Raw genomic sequence first — 19,435 nt, forward strand, 5'->3', positions numbered from 1 at the left:
TTAAGATGGTCCTTTAGAATGCTAGTTTGCCATCTTCTCAGCTTGCTGGCTCTCTGAATAAAGTCACTTTCCCTGCCCCAACACCTTGTCGCTTGGCTTACTGACTGTCGTGTGGTAAGTGGTACAAGCTCAACTCAGTCACAAAATAACCTTTGGTAGCTAGAGCAGTTCTTGAGAACTATTGTTCCTATTGGTTTTGGTAATGAAATGGGAAAAAAAATGAAGTTTACATTTCTCTCTGTATTTTTTAATGCTTGTCAATTCTTCAAGAGTAGTAGATGTGGCACAGCCATTAAAAGACTTGAGCTATATGACTAGAAATACAATTTTAGTAGCTGGAGGAGAAATATAATTTTATCAGTTACAGAAGAAAACAATATCCTGGTGGAAAGTCTACAAAAATAGGAAAAAGGATGAAAATATGTTTTAAGACTTTAGGAAATGGAATGGAGTAAACACATGACTAGCCACAGTGACTTATTAAAGCTTAATGTGATGAAAGCTAATTTATATGATGTAATTTGGAGGCATGTTAGATGTGTGAAACCTCTTACTTCTGCTATTATTAATAATAATAATAATAATAATAAACAATAACAACAACAGTTTCAGCAAAAACATGGATGTGGCTGGTTTGCTGTTCTTTCTGCCTAAATTTCCCTTTTCTCAAATCTTCAAGGGGCTGGCTCCTCTGGTCGTCCAGTTTTCAGCATTGATGTCCCCTCCTCAGAGGCGCTACTCAATCACATCACATTATTGTGTTTTCCATTCATTATACTTATCGTACTGTTTTCGTATGATTTGCTACTTGGCCTGTTTCTTTTTCATTTCCCCTGGAATGTAAATTTCCTACGAAAGTGGCCTTATCTGCTCTGTTTAATGTTCTCTCTTTGGAAACCTAAACAGTACTTCAAGAAATAAATGCTTGCTGAGTAAGCGAACGGATGCTCCCATTTAATCTTTATAACAACCCTGTGGGCTAAGCACTACTGCATTCCACAAATGGAAAAACCAAGATGGGAGTAATTTGCCCAAGTGGAGCTGTGGGATGTTGGAATGAACTTTGTCAATACAACCATCGCACTTAAAAGAAATTGGAAAGCTTATCTCCTCTGTCTTTTCACCTCAGGGTGTGTGAACGGCTTAAACTTTTGCTAGAAAGAAAACTTATTTTTCCTTAAATTCTCCGGAGGAGCTTCCAGGTCTCAATTCATAACATATTTTTGTTTTAGTGTCTCAAAACTTTCACATCCAATATCATTTTAAAAATTAAAAATAGTTTCCTTCTTATAAAAGCAATGCACATTTACTTAAAAATAGATAAGAAAAAAACAGAAAAAAGAAAAAAATTAAATCAATTCACAATTTTTACAACCTGGTAATCACTAATATTTTTGCTGTTAATCACCCATGATAACACATAATAGACAAAAATATATTTTCAAATGGGGTTTCTTACATACTGTTCTATTATATTTCACATAATGTATTGCTTATATATTTCCATATCAATATTCATCTATAAAATCTCAAAAGCCTACATGATATTATATTATATAATATAAAAGAATATATCATAACTTACCGAATCAAAGCCTTCTTTTTAGGCATTGCATTTCTTACTCCCCTTCCCTTCCCTCATTTTTTTTTTTGTTCTTTCCTTCTTTCATTTTTTCTTTTGTTCCTTTTTATTTCTTTAATCAATATGAGCAATTGTGCAGGGAACACCACTTTGTATAGACCTTACCTGATTATTTTATTAGAATAAACACCCGAAACGTTTTGGCCAGCTTTATCCCCAGTGACCTACGTAAGCATGCTGATTTTCTGCCTTCATCTCTCCTCCATCCTCCTTTTCCCCCAACTGCTTTGCTAAAATTTTTTGTTAAGAATATTATTTAAGATGAGGGGATCACTTTGTATGTTATACAAACGTCTAACCACTATGCTGTACAGTTAAAAATAATATGATGTTGAATGTCAACTGTAATTGAAAACAAATTTCGTATAAAGAATATTATTCCAGTTTCTGACACTTTTTTTGCATTTTTGCCCCTCCCCCCCATGCTATCTGTCTTTAATCTTTTTTATATGTAGAGGGATGCTATCCAAGGTGGGGGCAGGTATGGGATTGGCTACAATTAGACACTAGGTAGCTATGCGACCTTGTACAAATTATTTAAATCTCATTTTTCTGTACATATGTGATATTTTCTGCAAATATGTGATACTGTACAAGGTTGTTACTAGCATCGAACAAGTTATGTATGCAAAATACTTAGCATAGTGCCTGGTGCTTAGTGACATTTGATAAATGATAACTATTATAGGTTACATAAGTTTGAATATTTATGTAGTCACATTAATTTTTCCTTAAGCCGTAGGTGTTATGCTTAGAAATTAACTTAAGGCTATGGGAATATTCATCGTGTTTTCTTCTGGAATATTCTAGGACTTCTGCAGTTTTGTATTTTACATTTAACATCTTTAATCCATATGAAATGTATTTTGCTGTTTCTTATGAAGTGATGATCTGATTACATATTTTTTCCTTATACAGTTCATCAGTTTTCCCAGCATTTAATGAATAAATCCATCTTTTGCTCACAGGTTTGAAATGCTACTTTTATCATATACAAAATTCCCATACACAATGAACTAATTCTTGCATTTTCTCTTTTGTTTCATAGATGTTTCTAACTATTCTTGCATTGACCACTGCTTTATTTTATTTAATAAACATCTGACAGGGACAGGGACACCTTACATTTTACAAAGATTCTAGGATATTCTTGTATATCAATATTTTTACATTAAGTTTAAACTCGGAAACCTGATATTTAAATAATCCTAAGTAGCATTAAATGTATAGCTTAATTTGATGGAGAGCACCTTACAACACAATATTCCCATGCAGGAATGCAGAATGTCCCTCCGTTCATGGTCTTAAATGAAAGTACCTCAGAAAATCTTCATGGCCTTCTTCTTCTCATAGTGAATATTGCTTGTTAAGATTATTTTAAGGTATTTCATAGTTTTTTGCCCCTGTGAATGCTACACTTTTGACCATTTTTTCCCCTAACTGGTTACTGCTCTTAACTAGAAATTTATTTTTATAAATCACCAGCCACTTTATTAAACTTAACTATTCTAAAATTTTAAGCTGACTTTATTCATATTTTCAAGCAATCACATTATTTGCAAATATAATAATTTAGCCTCCTCATTTCTAACATTCACAACTCACTTTTTCTTATTTGATTACATTGGTTAGACCGTAAAACACTGTTCAAGAGCAGCAGCAATAAGAGAAATCCTTATTTTATCTGCACTTAATGATGCTGTGATGGGAAACCCTCGTGTGCTTTGCTACGGGGGGTAGTACTGGCTCTCTCCCCACTACTGCATTCTTCCTGGCTTTTCCTGAATGAAAGGTACCCTTCCTTACGCTGCAAGGAATAGAAATAGAGAAGAGTGGCTAAGCATTTCCTCCTCCAGACTAATAATATTTTCTAAGTGACTGTCAGCTTTTTCAGTTAAAAATTTTACGTAGTCTAGATTTTCCAATAGTTGATTTTAAAGGAGAAATTGGTTTTGTTTCTTTTTGGTTTTCTTTGTATTACCTTTGCAGAGGAAAGGCTGATGACGAGTTGATCCTTCTCGTTCGTTACTATCTCAGTGATACTGAACATGTGCCCCACAAGTTTTCCCACTGGCTTGGTGCTGATATTGGGGTGCCACAGCCGGAGCACCTTATCTTCTCCTGAAAAGGACATGGAACGGTTAAGCATTTTCTCAGGGTACAGGTGCTCACAGTTTAGAGCCTGTCTCTCACACAATCGTATCCTTATCTTTCTTTTAATAGTTAATTGTAGTCTGTTTTTTCCAGGATGCAGGCTGTGACTGACTTGCTAAATGGCAAGGCTTGTTTCAGATCTGCTGCTTCTTGTTCCTGCTTTTTTGATAATAATTGTGTTTACACATACAAATGTGAATTCTCAGAAATATTTTATGAGTCCTTTACTTGATTCAGTACTTCTCTGCTCATTCGTACATTAATCCATTATTTATACTTTGTTTACTTCCCAAAAGTATTTAAGGCAGCTGTTCTCGTTTTTGCATTCTTAAATCATGCAAACGTTATAATAATAAAAGAAATCAATGGAAGAGGAAAATTGCACATAATTTAAATAGTAACAAATCAACCGTTTTCATTATTCCATCTTCTTTTCTAGCATATATTTATCTATAAGCATATATAATTTATATATAGTTCCTATCATAGCATAGACATTGTTTTTTAATTGTTAAAATCATGCAGGTTTATGATAAAAGATTTATACAATATAAAAAGGGTATAACTTTTATTTAAAAAATCTTCCCCCCATAATCTCTAGTTCTACTTCTAATAGATAACCACCATTAATTTTTTTCTCTTTTACAAATAAATGTTTTTATTTTTAGAGTTAAGAATAATACTCTTCATTCATATTTAAATACTTTTAATTATTTTCTCAGATTACTCAGGAAGATTACCATTTCTCAACAACAAAAAAATCACTGTCACTAATTTTTATCTTTAATACAGACATAAAATATATTATGAATGTTGACAAAATACAAAAATCAGTTTTAGTATATATTTTTACAGCATGCAATATTAAATGCACAGAGAGAGACCAAATTAAAATTTTGTAGAGCGGGTTTGGCATTTTGTTACAGATTAAAGGGAAAATTGCTTTCTTTTTTTCCCCAACTTCATTGAGATATATTGACATATAACATTGTATAAGTTGAAGGTGTGCTGTGTGATTATTTGATATTTGTATATATTGTAAAGCGATCACCATGATAAGGTTAGTTGACACATCTGTCACCTACCAGTTACCTTTTTTATTTCTGTGATGAGAAATTTTAAGGTTTACTCTCTTTGTAACTTTCAATTACCCAATATGGTGTTAACTACTGTCACCAAACTGTACATTAGGTCCCAGAACTTACTCATCTTATTACCAAACATTTGTACCTATTTTAAAATAGAAATTCTACATATTTAATTGTAATTAAAATAATAAAACATACTTAACATAATATATATGCCCATTATTTTTTGCATTTATGGAAGACCACAGGCCCATCCACGTCTTTATAATTCTCATTTTAGTTGGTGCATTAGATTTCTTAACCATTTGTCTATTGATAAATGGTTCTAATTCTAGCTTTTCACTTATTTCAACAACACTGTAATAAATATTTTATTTATGTGGTATGTTTCTCCTTTTGGATTATTTTATGAGGATGAATTCCCAAGAATGGGATTACTAAAATATAAGGGCTATCAACAATTGAATGACTTTAAGAAATATCGTTTGGTTACTTTTCAAAATGGCTGTGCCAAATTCCAAGGCCATCGACTATATACGCATATAACAGTTTCATCAAATTCTGTCCAGCACATGGCTATTATCATGATTTAAAATATTTGCTATTTTAACAGGTCTAAAATGATAGTTTGTTTAATTAAATTTATATGATAGCTAATATTAAGTATTTTCTCCCAAGTGTATCTGCTAATTGTATCTCCTTTTGTGAATTATTTGACCATATCTTTTATCCATGATCTGTTTAGCACTGGTGATATTAAAAAATATACTTAAAAAATTATTATCATGTGCACTCACATATACATACATACACATACATCCAGTTTAATCATAAAGACTGGTTACCTGTTATATAATCCAACTCATATATCATAAAAGAAAGAAACTAACTCCTAAAGATTAAGTGATTTTAATTAAATGATTTAATTTAATAATTTAAATGATATTTGTTCAGAGTCACATATCAGATAATGGTATTGCATTGGAATATTATGATGCATTCTTAAGCATCTTATGTATTACCAAGGACCTTTAGAGCACTAGGAAAAAAGGATATATAATAGCATTATAACCTATTATAATTTACACGTAAGCTAAATTATGTCGCAATTTATATTAAAATATCCAAAATTCAACATGGTAATTTTAGTTAATTGGGTAGCATATATTTGGTCACCCACAGGATAGATTCGCTGATGTAAAAGTGCTTATCCGCACTGAAAGACCAGTCAAGTATGAAGCAGAATTAGGTGACTTGATACCTGGATCGTCATAAGCCGGGCAAATGTGATAGACATAAATGTTTCCATAATTCTATGATTATTCTGTTGAGCCCCATGAAAAATAAACATAATATTTTCTCTACCCTTTTCTTTTTATCCTTTGAGCATTTCAATCCATCTTTCAAATCTTAGCATAGCCGTCCCCCTAAGAATATTTCGGAATGTTTTCATAACCTTCAAAACTGAGTGCCCTGCGTATATGCTTCTTACTCTCATCATAGTTTTTCACTTTTACACATACTGTTTTATAATCTCATTCTTTTTTAAGAACACGAAAGATCCATATTTCCAAATAAATTTAATTTTTTTAATTTTCCAAATACAGTTTGGCATAAAATATTAGTTTCAGATATACAACACAGTGATTAGGCATATATATATATATATATATATAACTTATGAAGTGATCAATCACCCTGATAAATCTAGTCCCCATCTGACACCATACATAGTAATTAAATATTATTGACTATATTTCTTATGCTATACTGTATATCCCTCTGACTAACTTGTAACTACCAATTTGAACACCTTAATCCCTTCTCCTTTTTCACTCCTCCCCATAACCTCCTCCTATCTGTCAACTATAAAACGTTCTCTTATTTGTGAGTTTGTTTCTGTTTTGTTTGTTTATTTTATTTATGTTCCACATGTAAGTAAAATCTTATGGCTTTTGTCTTTCACTGTCCGACTTACTCCACTCAGCACAATGCCCTCTAGTTCCATCCATGTTGTAGCAGATGGCAAGATTTCATTTTTTTTTTCTGGCTGAGTAATATTCCATTGTATATATGTACCACTTTTTCTTGATCCATTCATCCACTGATGAACACCAAAGTTGTCTCTGTATCTTAGCTATTGCAAATAATACGGCAATGAATAGATGGATGCACAAGTTCCTGCTATGTAGCATTTTGGGTTTCTTTGGATAAATACTCAGAAGTAGAATTAGAGTCCTTCTTTGTCTCTTGTTATAGCCTTTGTTTTAAAGTCTATTTTGTTTGATATAAGTATCGATACCCCAGCTTCTTTTTTTTTCTGTTTTTATTTTCATGAAAAATCTTTTCCCATACCTTTACTTTTAGTCTGTGTGTCTTTTGATCTAAAGCAAGTCTTTTGTAGGTGGCATATGTAAGAGTCTTGTTTTCTTATCCATTTAGCTACCTTATATTTTGATTGGAGTATTCATTTTTTTAATATTTAAAGTATTTATTGATAAATAAGTAGTTATTGCTATTTTATTACTCATTTTTTAATATGTATATCTTTATTCTTCTTCTTAAAGAAGCCCCTCTAACATTTCTTGTCATACTGGTTTGATGTTGATGAATTCCTTTAGCTTTTTTTTTTATCTGGTAAGCTTTTTATCTGTCCTTCAATTCTAAATGATGGTTTTGCTGGGTAGAGTAATCTTGGTTATAGGTTCTTGCTTTTTCATCACTTTAAATATTTTATTCCAGTCCCTTCTGGCCTGCAAAGTTTCCGATGCGAAATCAGCTGACAGTATTATGGGAGCTCTCTTGTAGGTAACTATCTGCTTTATTCTTGCTGATTTTGAGGTTCTTTCTTTGTTTTTAACCTTTGGTACTTTAATTATGTCTTGATGTGGGCCTCTTTGAGTTCATCTTGTTTGGGACTCTCTGTGCTTCCTGGGCTTGTATGTCTGTTTCCTTTGGCAGGTTAGTCATTATTTCAGTCATTATTTCTTCAACTAGATTTTCAATTCCTTTTTCTCTCAATTTTCCTTCTGGCATCCCTATGATGAGAATGTTGTTACACTTGATATTGCCCCAGAGGCCCCTTAAACTATCCTCATTTTTTTGGATTCTTTGTTCTTGTTGGTATTCTGATTGGGTGTTTTCTACTGCCTTACTTTCCAAATCACTGATTTGATCCACTGCTTTATCTAATCTACTGTTGATTCCGTCTAATGTATTCTTCATGTCGGTTATTGTAGTTTTCATTTATGACTGGTTCTTTTTTATGTTTTCTCTCTCCTTGTTAAAGTTCTCACTGAGTTCATCTACTCTTCCCGTAAGTTAAATAATCATCCTTATATACAGTGTTTTAAATCTGCATGTATTAGATTGCTTGTCTGCATTTTGTTGAGTTCTTTTTCTGAAATTTTGTTCTGTGCTTTCGTTTGGGACATGTTTGTTTGCCTCATTTTGGCTGCCTCCTGTGTTTGTTTCTTTGTATTAGGTAGAACTGCTTTTTCTCTCAGTCTTGGTAGAGTGGACTTATGTATGTAGTAGGTGTCTTGTGGGACCCAGTGGTGCAGTCTCCCTGTTCAGCTAAGCTGGGTGCTCCAGGGGTGTCCCTTGTGTGGATTCTGCATGCCTTCCTGTTCTAGCTGAACCTTGATTGCCGGTGGCACATCAGTGGGAAGGATTTACTCTTAGGCTGATGGGTTTTGAGGACTGGCTTTGACCACAGTGGAGGAGCTCTTGTTCTGAGGCTGACACTAAGGAGCAGCAGGATTTTTTTTTTTTTTTTTTTTTTTTTTTTTTGGAACTCTGGTGTCTACTGTGTCTGCCCTTTAGGTGCCTCATTTGTGGAGGTGGTTGGGTGTTGCTTTGGTATGGTGTGAAGCTAGCCACTGAGTGTGCTGGTTCTGGGGTCTCTTGGGAAGGACTCTGACGCAGGCCAAGGTTGGCTTCTGCCTGTGCCCTGCCCAGGGTCATTTGATATGAGCCACCAAGCAACCCATAGATGGTTGCCATTTGTGCTGGGCTTGGAGGTACTGGGAGAGGCTAAGTTGCAAACTGAGACTAATTAGCTGCTACTAATGCCGGCCGTGGGGTTGCTTAGTAAGAGGTAGGGGGCACCCAAGGCCAGATGTTGCTTGTTTGGGGTTTGCAAACATTTGAGAGATTTTAAGATGGTTCGCAGTATGAGCCAAGACAGACCATTTGTTGGAAAAGCCACTGCAAGTGGCTTGGGTTGGGCCTGTAAGCTGGGTGAGACGGGATCTCAGGGAATCACCAGGGCAGGGTGAATGGTGTCAGCTGGGTTGATGGAGCCTTAGATATTGTGCCCATCTGTGTCCATACACAGGGTGGGGGATGGCACAACAAAGGAACAATGGCTCCTGCCAGCACTTCTGTCTGGGAGGTAGCTGCCCTTCCAGGTCTTGCCCTAAAGCCAGCTCCTCCCCACATGCCTCGTGTGCATTTAAGCTGTTATTCCAGTGCTGGAGCTCAGAGGGAGTGAGTGGGTCAGTAAGGAAGTCTGTGCACAGGCCCCTTAAGAGGAATGCCTGGGACTCCAGCCACCCTCCCTCTCACCCAGCCACAATCTCTGCTGGTTTTTATAGCCAGAAGTTGTGGGGACTTCTCTCCTTGTCCTGGTTGGACCTAGGACTCCTTGCTTCTCAGTGGGATCTCTGCAGCCCAGATCTCCCTTTTGATTTTTAATCACCACACGTGGATGTGGGATTAGCTTGTTCTGCATCTCTGCTTCTCCAACCAGTTTTGAGGCGGCGGCTTCTGTATGTTACCAGTTGTAGGACTTCTGTTCAGCTATACTCAGGTGACGCCCAGTGATGGTTGTTCTGTAGTTTAGTACTAATTTTGATGTGATAATAAGGAGGCAAGCATAGCATTTACCTACTCCACCATCCTGACCAAAATTCTCCTCTCATCTTTTATAATTGAAATTCTATTTGTCTAGACCATTCACTAGATTTTAAGTGTCTTAAGGGAAGGACTTTGTGTTGCTTATTATGGTATCTCTAGTGTGTAAACTACAGTAGGAGTTCAACAGGTATTTGGTGAACAACTTCAATGACTTCAGGGTTAAAATGATAACTCCTACTTAGAGTTTTAACTATCAAGTGGCCCCCCAAAAAAGAGAGAGAAAACATGTATCTAAACAAAACACAAATCTTTGTTGAGTGTTCATATGACTCCGTTGGCAAGGTCAGTTGTTTTATTTATGAGGCTCTCAAATCCTGAAGTGTTTAGAGGCAGGCTAAAAAAAACTCAGAGCACAGCTGACTCTCAGGCAACTGCTGTGGATTGAATTGTTACTCCCTCCATCCCAAATCAATATGTTGAACCCTTAACTCCAGTGTGATGGTATTTGAAGATAGGTAATTGGGTTTAAAGGAAGTTCTGAGACTGAGGGCCTAATGATTAAATTAGTGCCCTTATAAGAAGACACATCAGGGAGCTGGTTTGCTCTTTGTATGCACCATACGAGGACATAGTGAGCAAACAGCCATCTACCAGCCAGGACGAGAGCCCTCGCTAGAAATCAACCCTGCTGGTATCTTGATGCTGGACTTCTCTTCTAGAACTGTGAGAAAAAAAATTTCTATTGTTAAAGCTACCCAGTCCAGTCTATGATGTTTTGTTATGGCAGCCTGAGCTGACCAAGATAGTGATATTTTTAGGACTATTGTCAGTGGGTAGGTGGGAAATTTTCTTAAATTTAATGTTTCCACGTTACCCTTACTAACAACAAAAAGAAAAATTTCTTGAGAAATTATTGTATACTCGGCATTTTGCTAGATGTTGAGGATACAAATAAATTCTAGGTATTGACCTTATCAAAAGTCTTTTTTTCAGCAGACAAAACTTATACCGTTTTAGACTTAGTTCCAATATTTCCTCCATAATACCTTCCCTGATCACCTTCTGATCAGCTTCAGGTGGGGTTAAGATTTCCTCTGTGTTCTCAGGGTGTTTTCTTCAGATTTTTTTGATAGCACAAACTCTATTCAGTTGTAATTGTTTACTTATGTATCTGTTGACCCATTATTAGTGAGCCTTATATTTATTATTTATAGCAGTGTTTGACAAATAGTAAGTCTTTAATATATGTTTGCTAAGTAAATCAGTTAGCGAGTACAGTCATTCATGAAGTGGTTAAGAATATGTATTTTGAGTAAGTCTGCCTTACCTGAAACCCCTTTCTAACACCTACTAGCTTTATAAATTTGAGTAAGATGCTTCTCTGTGTCTAAGTTTCCTTATCTATATAATGGAGACAAATGGAACTTATGTCATAGCTTTATCATAAAGATTAAATAGCATCATACATGTGTAACACTGAACAGCTCCTAGATGGTGAGCTTGTTATTACTACTACTACTACTATTATTCTAGGTTCTGCCTCGTACAATTCATCTTACAAAATATTTAGGGGAAAGATTGGGGAACTGAGACACAGATACATGAAAAATGGTCCATGTCTTGAGAGTTTATAATCTAGTAGTAGCAATAAGGCAAGGATGAAAGAGATACAGGTAAAGTAAAAATTCATAGAAAATATTTCAACTCTGAAGACAGAACACGATACTATAAATAATATATTGTGATTCATAAGGGGTTAATTTCTTGTTTCTTTGTTATTTTTTATTTATTTTTATCTGTTTTATTATTAAACTAGGATTTAAATAAAGCCACATATAAGGATGGGGTTTCTTTCCTATTGCAAGTTCTTATCTCAGTTGAGTGAGTCGCTTGACAAAAGTGCATCACTCTTGATGAGATAAGTGAGCTCAGTTGGAGAGAAAAACAAGGGAGAAAGAGCCTATAGCGAAACCAGTTACAATGCTCCAAGAATAACAAGGGGCGGGAGCAAAGAGAACTGACTCAGGCTCAGTTCTCCCAGCTAACTAGTAGCATGAGTTGTAGCAAATCATTTTCTTTTCTGTGGCCTTGATGTCCTTATCTGTAAAATTTTAATCTCCAAGATTCCTTCCACCTCTAACTGCAAAGTTTTATGACTGTATGCTCTAGAGGGAGAGATTACCAAAGCGTGAGTAGATAGCAATACGGAATTTTTAAGGGTAATGAGAAAAACTCCAGATTAGCAGTTAAATGATTCAAACTGAATAATTCCAATAGCACAGTATCTTGCCTGCATTTGCTTTTCACTGGCAATGGCCAAGTAGTATAACAGTACAGTACCCAGGTATATTCAGAACCTGAGCCTCAGGCCCATAGGTAGTCCTAGGTAACACTGGCTGAGTTGCCTCTTGAAATGAGTTTTATCACTTCTGGAGGATGAGACCAGACTATCTGCAGAAGAAAATCTATGACTCGTGTACCACATGAAAGGTTCAATAGAGGATTTCCACCTGAGAAATGTTCAGGATTCTTAAACGAAGGTCTCCGTCCAGTGTGCATTGTGAAGGAAACTCAGTCTTCTAGAGGTTACCTATTAGCTGCTACCAGAGGTCCTCCAGTTCTGTTTGCTTTTTATCGATAGTGATACAATCCTTGTACAGTCTGCGTGGTAATGTTTTGAAGCCAGAATGAGCGGAAAGGGGCATGATACTAAGCTTTCAATGCCTACAGTATTTCATCTGTATCATCATTATTATTATTTATCTGTTGACTCATGTCGTACTTTGTATGACAGCCATCTTAAACATGTCTTATTTGTACTATTGTATTTGGAATTCCTGAAGGTTAGAAATACAACCTGATTTTAATAAACTTTGTTATGCCTAGTCCGTAGCAGCTGTGTAATAAATATTTTGGAATGAAACATTAACAAGCATATGAAGAGACCCCAAAATATCTTAGATTGTAAATACTTGTTTTTATATACTTGACCTTGCAAACTAGCAGTTTAATTTTTAAAATGGCCATTGGAGACAACTATTGAGTAAAGAATTCTTAACGATCCCCAAAATAATGCTTAGGAAATTTGCAGGGTTTTTTTTTGATAAACACATTGTCCCAGTTTGGCTTCTCTTCCTTCCCCTTCTTTTTTTTTTTGCGAGAGCTTCTGTTTTTTTTCAAGCTCATTAAATGTCTGTGCACATTTAACACACCCGATTACGCCTGGCAAAGCTGCTTTCATGGTATATTTTGAGTCGTCAGCTGGTACATGCAGTACATTTAGCAATGTGCTTGGCTGAATCACTAATCAACAAGAGCATCCTCCTGAGAAAAATGTATTTTCAGTTATCGAAGGATTGCATTTTCTACTAATAGAGGCTACACGACTGTGACAATTCAATAAATTATGCATAGTGAAAATTATTAGCTGCTTGTCAGTCATACTGCTAAATGCTTTCTTGCCTTTGTAAGAGACCTAGACAACCTATAATTAATAAGTATTAATAAGTTTTCAAAGCTGTATGGCAATCATATAATATAATAAACACTGAGGTTAATGAGAGTCAAATGTCTTGATCCATTTGAAGTTGTTTGAATCCCAGAGCTTTACCAAACACATTTTTTCCCTAAAAATAAATAAAATATGTAAGATTACAAAGTCTATGAAAGCTGGTAAATTCTTATATTTTGTATTTTTTGTGTGAAAACGAAGGGCTATCCAAAGAAATTGGTTAAGATTTATATGACAGCACATCTTTTTGGAATAATAAGATTTTAGAAATCAAATCTCACATTAGCCATGCATTTAAGTACCACTTTTTCAAAGAGTTTTGTGTGCAGGGTTTGAGTTGAAGTAGGTAGAAGGCTAGGGTTTTTACCTAACTGAAGACATGCAGCGCTGGGTGCAGCATCCATCACAGTTTGATTCCCAAGGTGATGCTTCCTTTCTCACCACGATTATGCTTTCCTTCCCTCATCTCTTGCAGTACTCACCACCTCCTTTTGACACATGGTCGAGGCCAGGAAACATGCCCATTTCCTTCACAAGTAATAATCCAAGATAGTCATCAACTCAGGAAGAGGCAATGAGGATCAAGAAATTGTGACACAAGCCTTCAACTCCTTCTTTTGGAAATATCTAATTTCAGTATTTGTTCCCTTATGTGTTCTAGATTCAGTATGGAGGTCTTTAAATAATAATATTAATCAGTGCATTTTAAACGCTCAGAATCGTGTTTGTTTTTTACAATCATAGCTACCGAGCTTCAGGAAACTGGCTCCGTCAGTTCAAGCCATGACTCCCACAGACAGCTCTGCATACTTCTTGTCCACACGCCTTTCTCTTTTATTGATGTCCTTAGTTGAAATTTAGAAGTTTATGGTCAATTAATGCTTTGTTTTCCTGAATACACAAATCTGTGACTGTATATTGAATAAGCTCTAACTAGCAAATTGGGTTCCAAATTCTTCAGAGGATATTTTAGTTTATCTCCCTATGAACAGGAATTTCTTTAAACAATGGAATCAAAGTATTTTAAGCTCGAAGAGATCTTAGAATTTATGTAATCTAACCTTATTTTATCAGATAAGGAAAATGGGCAACAGGAAGAGAGTAATTGTTGAAAATCATACATTTGGTTAGTGGCCAGGGTATGACTAAACCCAGCTCTCCTAGTGCATTGTTTTGATTTGTTTTGCTTTCCTATAGACTACTACACAGTTTTTAAAAATAATATTTGAACCATAAGCTAATTTAAAGTGTTTCAGAAGGCCCAAAGTTGAGAACAGGCTAAATATAAACTTCAAATACGCCATGTACTTGAAAAACATTAACTTTATGCCCTCAGGGAGCTCACCCTGCGCGTGAAGTGAGAGCGTAGCATCTGTACATGTATCAGCATCGGCACTTGGAGCTGAGACAGGACACTCTTGGTAAGAAGACAAACATTGCCTGTTGTTTGTGTTCGGGGAGAGCATTTGAAGAAATCTTACACAGAAACGGCCAACAGCACTTACTCATTTAACATCTTGGCTTTTCTAATAAATATGTTTGTCCTAAACTCTTACCAAGTGGTATATTTGTTGATTTTTTTCTTTTGATAGCAGTTTTCTTTAAAAAAAAAAAATTTTTTTTTTTTTTTTTTTGCTCTTTTCCTTTTTAAAATTCCAATCTCCAGTTCAGGCCTTTTCTTGATGTTTGTTTGGGTTCGTTTTTTGTTTGTTTACTTCTTTCAAACCTACCCCGAGCTCCTTGAGCTGCCGCTGGGAGCTCCTCTCCTCACCCTGCGGGCGGCTCCAGAGTCCTCACATCCTCCTTCTCCAAATACTTGTTCTCCCAGCAGTGGAATATCATCTTGAAAATGTCAGATCAGCACTTGACATTTAAGTTCAAGCCTGAGATTCGTTGGCTCTCCTTTTCCCTGTTGATACTTTTTTCCTAATTCCGTGTCAATACGGCTGCTCTTCTCCCACTTCTCCCACCTTCCAAACTTAGAGTCGGTTGATTCCTCTGATCCCCAATATCAGTCTGTCTCCAGGTTTTATGAATAATGCATTTCCCATGTCTTTGAGGTCGGCTCTTTCTTCATTTTTTCCATGCCATCTACAATAATTTAGACCTTCACCATCTCACTCGTGACTTCTGTATCAGCCTCCTCAATGGAATCTCAGATTTCATTTTATTCCAACAAAACCTTCACACATCTGACAAAGTAATTTTGTCTATGTGTTGTAAATGAATTAATATTTATTGAGAACGTGCTATGTACCAGGCATACATTATTCCGATCTAAACACCACTATAGGAAGTTGGTGGTTTGTTATTGTAGTAGTATTATTGGCAAATTTGTATTGAGCACCTATTATGTGCAAGACACTGTTAAGTACTTTATTTGAATTTAATTCTTATAATAATCTTATGAGTAGGTACTGTTATCAGCTCCACTTACAAATGAAATTGAAAAACTTAGAGAAGTTAAATAACCTGCCCAAGGCCATACAGCTTGCTAGCAAAAAAGCCATGATTTGTATCGAGACAGTCTGACTCTGGCCCTCAGGCCGAAAGCTTCACACCGTATTAGAACCCAGTGTTAACAGATAAGGATTTTGAGGCTCAAAGAATCTTTCAGTTCTCTAGTCTCCCCACTTTCTTACATCATCTTCCTCTACTCTCAGCAGATGACCTGGTTTCCTCTCTTTTATCCTACTTAGACCTTAAGTGTTGGCATTTTTCAAGACTCTTTTAGCCCTCCTCTCTGTTAACTTTAAAGCATGGGCTCTTTACTTTTTTGGTCATGGATCCCTTTGCAATTTAATAAAATTTCAGAGTTTTTCTACAGAAAAACGTGCATAAACACAAGTGTCATTCACCCTCTGGAGGCTTCAGGGTTCCTTTAAAGCCCACACATGTGTCCCAGGTGAGGAACAGATGCTCTCACACCGTGAAATAAGTTCTAGATAAAGATCTAAAGGTAAAATATGAAATGAAACAATAAAAACATTATTGTTACATACAGAAAAATTTGTTTCACTTATTCCTGGGTTAGAGAAGGCCTTTCTAAGTGCCCATCAAATCCAGAAGTCACAAAGAAAAAGGCTGATAGATTTGACTTTACATAAATTTAAAAATTATCTAAAAGATATTTCCAGCAATAAAGTTTTATGACTATAAAAATTCTGTAACTATGTTAATGAAGGAGAGCATTGTTTACAAAGTAGAAAATCTCTGTACAATGTGAACTGTCGTTCTCTTACCTCCAGTGACAATCACATTCGCTTTTACACAGTAACAGAAAGTGTTTGCTCCTCTTGGCATGGAAAACTCTCTGACAGGCCTGGGAAGCACAAATTTAATGCAAACCTTACATATTTTTCTTTAGGAAACTAATTATAATTTATAAATTATAGATTATAAATTAAAGACTGTGTTCAAAAGGTTCACTTTTCAATTGGTTATAAATCTATTCATGCGCAGAAAGTATTACAAGTAATTTTCAAATCCTCACAGACCCACAGAATCTATTTACTCCAGTAATGTGGTGATATTAGCAAAGCACTTTGTGTTGTTTCTACTTAAGAAAAAAAATCCAGCCCTCCACCTTGGGGTCATGGTTGTGCTGGTATTAAGGATGGACAGAGACATATCACGTTGTAATCCAGAAAGGATATTGGGTGGCTAAGTGAGTCCATCTGGTAGAGCATATGCCAGGAACGCATTTGGACACTTCCTCCTCTCTCGCCACCCACATCCAACCTGCTATCAAGTCCTCTTGATTTTGCCTCTAAAATATACCTGATCTCATCACTTCTTTCCATTCCCACTGCAGTATCTTGGTTCGACCAACCTTCCCCTCTTATCAGAACTACTGCAATAAACTGCTAATTTTTTAGCTTCCCTCCCCAAACCCCATTGTCATACTATAGCCGGAGTGATCTGTGTAAAACATGAATTAGATCACACCGCTGTCTCTAGTGACTTCCTGAAGCTCTAAGATGAGCCACATTTCTTTACCTGGCTTACCTAACCCAGGTAGTCGCTGTCACCTTTCTGGGCTCATCCCATACCCTCCTCTTCCACACTTTACGTTCTAGCTACAATGTTCTCGTTAGCTTCCTTCCTGGCTGCACGGAGCTTTTTCCCTCCTCAAGCGCTTCTACACTTAACGGCCAAAGATGTTCTTCCCCCAGATCCTAATCGCATGAACAACCATCCTCCTGCAGGTGTCACCTTAAATGTTACTTTCTCATAGAGGCCTAGTCTGTACATCGCGCTCCTGCCCAAACCAACTAAATAATGTCTTTTGCATTATTTTCTCTCCAATACCATGTTTTCCCTTAAGGCAAGTAGCATTCATCATATAATTTTAGTATATATATTGGCCCATTTTGTCCATTCTGTAAAAAAATAAAATAGAGATACCGTGTGACTTTGAACATAGAAGGCTCCCAGTAAATATTTGTTCGAATACCCTTAAGGGACAAATATCCAGTTGACAATACCATTTTCCAGAATCTCAAAGAACAGAACTGTATTGATTATGCAAATTCCCTCTGACTTTTTCCTTAGCACTCTCGATATAATAGCACTTTCAAAAAAGAAACATTTTCTTTTTTTTCCAGATTACTTATTTATTTATTGTCAAAGTCAAAACTAGAATTCAGCTCCCACAGATATCACTCAATTGATGTGGCTGCTTCCACCATGCCACATAGAAACAGAAGGGAAACTGTTATCTTTCCAGAAATGTCCGTGCTTATAGGCTTTTGGGGAAAATATGGGAAAAGCTTTCCATTGAAACTATAGACCCTATGAAACTAACAAAAAAAGTCCAAATTGACTTTTTAAAGCTTGCTTCGTCCATATTAAATAATATTAGTTAGGGGTATATTCACACAGAGCAAAACATTTTATAAATATCATTCACTGGCGTGAATAGTGATTACATATTTTCATAGCAACAATTAAATAGATGGCATTTCACCACTGATTTTGCCTTTCTTCCTGAAAGTAGGCAAATTTTAAAAAATGGTACATTGGTTCGACTTTTATATAGTTTATAAATTGATTCCCCCGATTGCTCTTTCTCACCTCTGGCTCTCCACCTAGCCATCGCTTTAGTGCTGACAGGATTCCCTATGCCGTGCTCCGTCTCCTGGTGACCATCTATCAACTACTAATTTGTACTTGAAAAAGAAACATTTTCTAAAAATTTCTTCAAAAAAAAAATGTATATATATATATGAGACTCTACTGTCAAAAGACCTTGCCTGATCACAGCATATTTCATCTCTGTTTTCTCTTCTGTGTGACACATATTTGCGAGCTCTAATCCGGAAGGAAGCTGGGTCATCAGCGGGGAGGTGAGGAGATAACTCTACAGCGGCATATGCTGCATGGCTGGGATTGTTCGTTGAAAGTGAAGTGATGCCAGACGTGAAGGCATTGCACGGGGATCGCGAGCTCGCTCAAGAACAAGGGCCGCTGAGTGGGCAGTGTGCCCTTCCGTCTTTTCTCCCTTTGGCCATGGGAGTAGTTTGTGGGAGTGAGGGCAGAGGACAAGGAAGACAGAGTTTTTACTTTCTCCTTGATGATGTGGAGTAAGAAATTTCAAAGTGCCTCGTGTAAAGGTATTTTTTTAACTGGACCTCACTCTGGATTATCCGGTGTCATTGATCCATGTTGTGCCCATTCCTAAGGGGCAGGGGAGGGTGTCGTAGAAAACTCTAGATCAGGAGTTGGCAAACTCTTTAAGGAACTGGATACTAAATATTAGACTTTGCCATGTAGTCTCTGTTGCCACAACTACTCGACTCTGCTGATGTGGCAGGAAAATAGCATAAATAATGTGTAAATGAGAAAGTGTGGCTGTGTTCCCATGCGACTTCATAAACAATAAAATCTGAATTTCATGTAATTTCCATGGGTCATGATATATTATTTCTCTTTTGATTTTTTCAATCATTTAAAACTTTAAAAATTATTCTTAGTTTGCAACTGCTACAAAAACAGATGGTCTGCTGGATTTGGCCCCCGGGATTTTCTGACTCCCGTTCTAGACACAGAAACATGAAGTCCAAACCAGGACAGGTGTATAATTGCTCTGCCTTTTCTCAGTATTCAAATTCTTTTTAAAAAGTATTTTTTAAAAAATGCTTTTTTAGTATCTTCATTAAGGAAAGAAAAGAGGAACTC

General features: G+C 36.1%; 1 protein-coding gene across 1 annotated transcript in view; it reads right to left on the reverse strand.

The window, feature by feature from the left end:
* WDR64 (WD repeat domain 64) overlaps positions 1-19,435 on the reverse strand; it is a 107,606-nt gene that overhangs the window by 47,960 nt on the left and 40,211 nt on the right. Inside the window, exons 9-10 of the mRNA XM_036235353.1 lie at positions 16,498-16,577; positions 3,624-3,763 (exon numbers count right to left, since the gene is read on the reverse strand). Coding sequence (XP_036091246.1) covers positions 3,624-3,763; positions 16,498-16,577 — 220 coding nt within the window. The remainder of the gene's footprint in view (positions 1-3,623; positions 3,764-16,497; positions 16,578-19,435) is intronic.

Source organism: Rousettus aegyptiacus, unplaced genomic scaffold (genome assembly GCF_014176215.1).
Source record: "Rousettus aegyptiacus isolate mRouAeg1 unplaced genomic scaffold, mRouAeg1.p scaffold_m13_p_18, whole genome shotgun sequence".
NCBI classification, from domain to species: Eukaryota; Metazoa; Chordata; class Mammalia; order Chiroptera; family Pteropodidae; genus Rousettus; species Rousettus aegyptiacus.